The sequence below is a fragment of the Sesamum indicum genome, linkage group LG15, assembly GCF_000512975.1.
Source record: "Sesamum indicum cultivar Zhongzhi No. 13 linkage group LG15, S_indicum_v1.0, whole genome shotgun sequence".
In the NCBI taxonomy this organism is placed as follows: domain Eukaryota; kingdom Viridiplantae; phylum Streptophyta; class Magnoliopsida; order Lamiales; family Pedaliaceae; genus Sesamum; species Sesamum indicum.
In genome coordinates, this window is record NC_026159.1 from 4497881 (window position 1) to 4501543 (window position 3663).

The window sequence follows — 3663 nt, forward strand, 5'->3', positions numbered from 1 at the left end:
AGTCTAAATTATTGGACTGTCCATCCGGATACAACATGTACGATTTTTATTTTTATTTAAATGTTTTTCTAGAGGTGATTCGGGCTTTTAGCTTGGGCATCCAAGGGAAACGGATCGTGAACTTGGGTATTCTGGGCTAGAAATAGTTTTACGTTTCTGTAACTAAACCTTGAGCCCCAATCTTGAAAGCCCATCGGCAGCTCCGAGTGATAGTTTACTGCGAAAGCGTATAAGATAATGCAAAAAAATGAAAAAACAAACGACCCCCATACGGAGACAGCTCGAAACCAAATCCGAATCCACGCATCCCAACGAGCCTGTGGCATCAGCTTTCTCTTTCCTTTGAATTTATTGTTCTTACCCCTATACGATACAATTTAGTCCCATTTGTATACTTGTATATATACGCTGTACACACCGGGACTCTTTAATTGTTTCTGGTTCGCTTTCATCAACATCATATGCGTATTGTGACTCCAAGAATTTGCTGCTTACACTACGTTTGGAAGATTCTTTGAGTGCAAGTATGCAGGACGGCGCGGATATTCATCAACGTATTGCCAGAATTTCAGCGCACCTCAATCCTCCCGCTGATCGTTTCCGGGTTTGTGTTTTGCACTTTGATATGCTTTTTTTCGCGAAACAAGAAAGAAGTAATTGATTGACTTTGATATTGAGTTGAGGGTGCGTATGAATTACTGGTACTCCCAATTGTGAAGTTGTCCTGCATCTTAAGATATTATTTTGGTCCCTAGGCAGGCGAAGATCATGATTGTTTGAAATTCTGGGATTCTCGGACGATTTCCTTCTTAAGCTGCTTGATTTTATGTTGATTTTCTTCAGAAAAATATTGGGAAAAAATTTCAAATTATTCCCGGGTAGGGCTGATAATTTCTATGTGATTTGGATTTAAAGGTGGAGGGGAGTTCGAGCGTATGGCGTGCGGATTGCCGGGCAAAAGGAGGGTCACCGGGCTTCAAAGTGGCAATATTGGGGGCAGCTGGCGGGATAGGCCAGCCGTTAGCAATGCTAATGAAGATGAACCCATTGGTTTCGGTGCTTCATCTTTATGATGTAGTCAACACCCCAGGCGTCACCGCAGATATCAGTCATATGGACACTGGTGCTGTGGTAATGTCACCTTGTCATCCTTCTTAAGTTTCCATTAGCTTATTATTCCATTTTTCTCCTTGATTTTCCTTGAGCAATTTGATTACTGATATTGCTCTAATTCTATGGTTCAAATTGATTAGGATGGTAGTATTCAAATGGTGCCACGAACTGGTCTTTCTTTGAACATTTTTGCTTTTTTGGTTAATTTGTGATTTTGAGCTGTTATGCGTGTAACCTGTGCCACGGAAGAGAATGGGATGGGAATTTGTTCAATTTTAGGACTCTCCTAGTTTATGGCGCCCACTTCAGCTGCTGGATCAACCAATATTTCGAGCTATCATTAAACAGTTCCTTTTACAACCATTCTTGAAACTTTGCCAGTAGAACTTGACTGATTCTTTTGAAATATAGGTTCGTGGTTTTCTCGGGCAAAATCAGTTGGAGGATGCGCTTACTGGCATGGACCTTGTAATCATTCCTGCCGGTGTTCCGAGGAAACCTGGAATGACGAGGGATGATCTTTTCAACATTAATGCAGGAATAGTTAGGACTCTTTGTGAAGGAATTGCTAAGTGCTGTCCTAAAGCCATTGTTAACTTAATCAGTAATCCAGTGAACTCTACAGTTCCAATTGCAGCTGAGGTCTTCAAGAAGGCTGGGACCTATGATCCAAGACGACTTCTAGGTGTCACAATGCTTGATGTAGTCAGAGCTAATACATTTGTGGTAGGAAACATATTCATTAGCACATTTACTCTTATGTTGTTTTTGAATATCCTGCTTTTAGCTTTTGACCTTAGACTCTTTCTTCTTAAAGATAAATTTTTTATGTAGTCTCAATTTTTCCTCTCTTCACATACTTGCACTTGAAAACCCCATATCTTCCTCAAAGTGGTTCTTATATACTTATAAGTTACATAGTCTGACAATCCGGTGGTAGATTGTTTATATTTTAGTTGGCTGCTATAATTTCCACTTCTAGGAATCTCTAGGCTGGTTGCACTCTTAAATGTGGTAGTTCTATTGTTGTTTTCATTCACCAGAATGTGCAGTTTCTAATTTGGTCACTGGTATCTGTATGTAATGCAGGCTACCACAATTATTCTTTTCTGCCTACCCCGTGATTGTCCTAAATTATTTTATTTAATCATTTTCTTTTTATTTATTGTGTGTTATGGAGCATGGCTGAATTCCATTTGCGCCAAAACCTGGAGTTCGTAATTGGACTTCGTTACTGCATGGACATCAATTTGTTGCTGGAAAAAGATTTGCATTGCTGGATTTAGTATTTTGTTGATAAAACTAGATTCATTATTTTTTCTCTTTAAGTTGGAAAAGTGCAGAAGTCCCTCTGGAATTTGACAAGGGACCTTGTTTTTTACAAGGTTATGCAAGCTGCCGCATTATTTAATTTTACAACTATATAAGTTGATCGAATTACACTTTTGCACTTGGCTATGCATCCTTCTGTAAATTAACTTTCAAAAGTACAGCTCCATCCTTTATGCATGTAATTTGACGGATCTCGTTGCATATGATATGTTTTTGTGCATAAAGGCTGAAGTCTTGGGGCTAGATCCACGGGAAGTTGATGTTCCAGTTGTAGGAGGTCATGCTGGTGTGACAATTTTACCTCTTCTCTCCCAGGTCGAGATAATAACAGATTTCATGAAGTAATTCTTAAGACTTTGCATGCCTACATTCATTTCATTTTTCTGTCGCATGTAGGTTAAACCTGCATGCTCTTTCACCCAAGAAGAGACTGAGTACCTGACATCTCGCATCCAGAATGGTGGGACTGAAGTTGTTGAGGTAGGCTTGCCTCTTGGTTGGAGGTCTTACATAGATATCCAGTAGTTTTATGCCATGAGGAAGTCCAAGTATTTATTTAAGAAGCTAAATATAGTTCCCTGTTTGGTAAAGTATTTTTGAACTCGATCATTTAAATAATCAATTACAGTTTTGTAGGAAAAGCAAAACAAAAAATTTCAGAAAAAAATATCCTTTTGCTAGTGAAATTTCTTCTCATCCCTACGATTTGTATGGAAAATTGTCTCTATCTCATATTCATTTGCCAAATATGTACTATGAAATTCGTTCTGATATAAATTGTTACATTGAATTTCGAATAAACATACCAGTATAATAATCTAAATCAAACATGTAAAATTCTAGCTGTATGATATGTGAGTATGTTTTACTTGAGTGGATGTTGCCTCACTATTTTTTCAAAGAGCAAGAATCATGTCACTCCAACTGGAACGACCATATCGATTGAGTTGTTGCCCTGATATTTTGGTTACCAGCCCTCCATGGGCGAAAACTCTGTTGTTGGCTTTTGATTTACATAATGGTTATGCTTTATCTATTTATTAATAGTGGTATGTTCACTATGATTGTTGACTCATGAACCAAATTAGTCCCTGGCACGTATTGAATCTTCATGTTTCTGTAACACCCACAATGACTGACTAGAAATGACTGTTTTATGTTGCAGGCCAAAGCAGGTGCAGGTTCTGCAACTCTTTCTATGGTAGGGTGCTGTTTTTA

At 38.4% G+C, this 3663-nt stretch overlaps 1 protein-coding gene across 1 annotated transcript in view; it reads left to right on the forward strand.

Moving 5' to 3' along the window:
• LOC105177859 (malate dehydrogenase, glyoxysomal) overlaps positions 258 to 3663 on the forward strand; it is a 4133-nt gene continuing 727 nt past the window's right edge. Inside the window, exons 1-6 of the mRNA XM_011101130.2 lie at positions 258 to 604; positions 916 to 1131; positions 1525 to 1839; positions 2671 to 2760; positions 2842 to 2925; positions 3611 to 3646. Coding sequence (XP_011099432.1) covers positions 527 to 604; positions 916 to 1131; positions 1525 to 1839; positions 2671 to 2760; positions 2842 to 2925; positions 3611 to 3646 — 819 coding nt within the window. The 5' untranslated portion in view covers positions 258 to 526. The remainder of the gene's footprint in view (positions 605 to 915; positions 1132 to 1524; positions 1840 to 2670; positions 2761 to 2841; positions 2926 to 3610; positions 3647 to 3663) is intronic.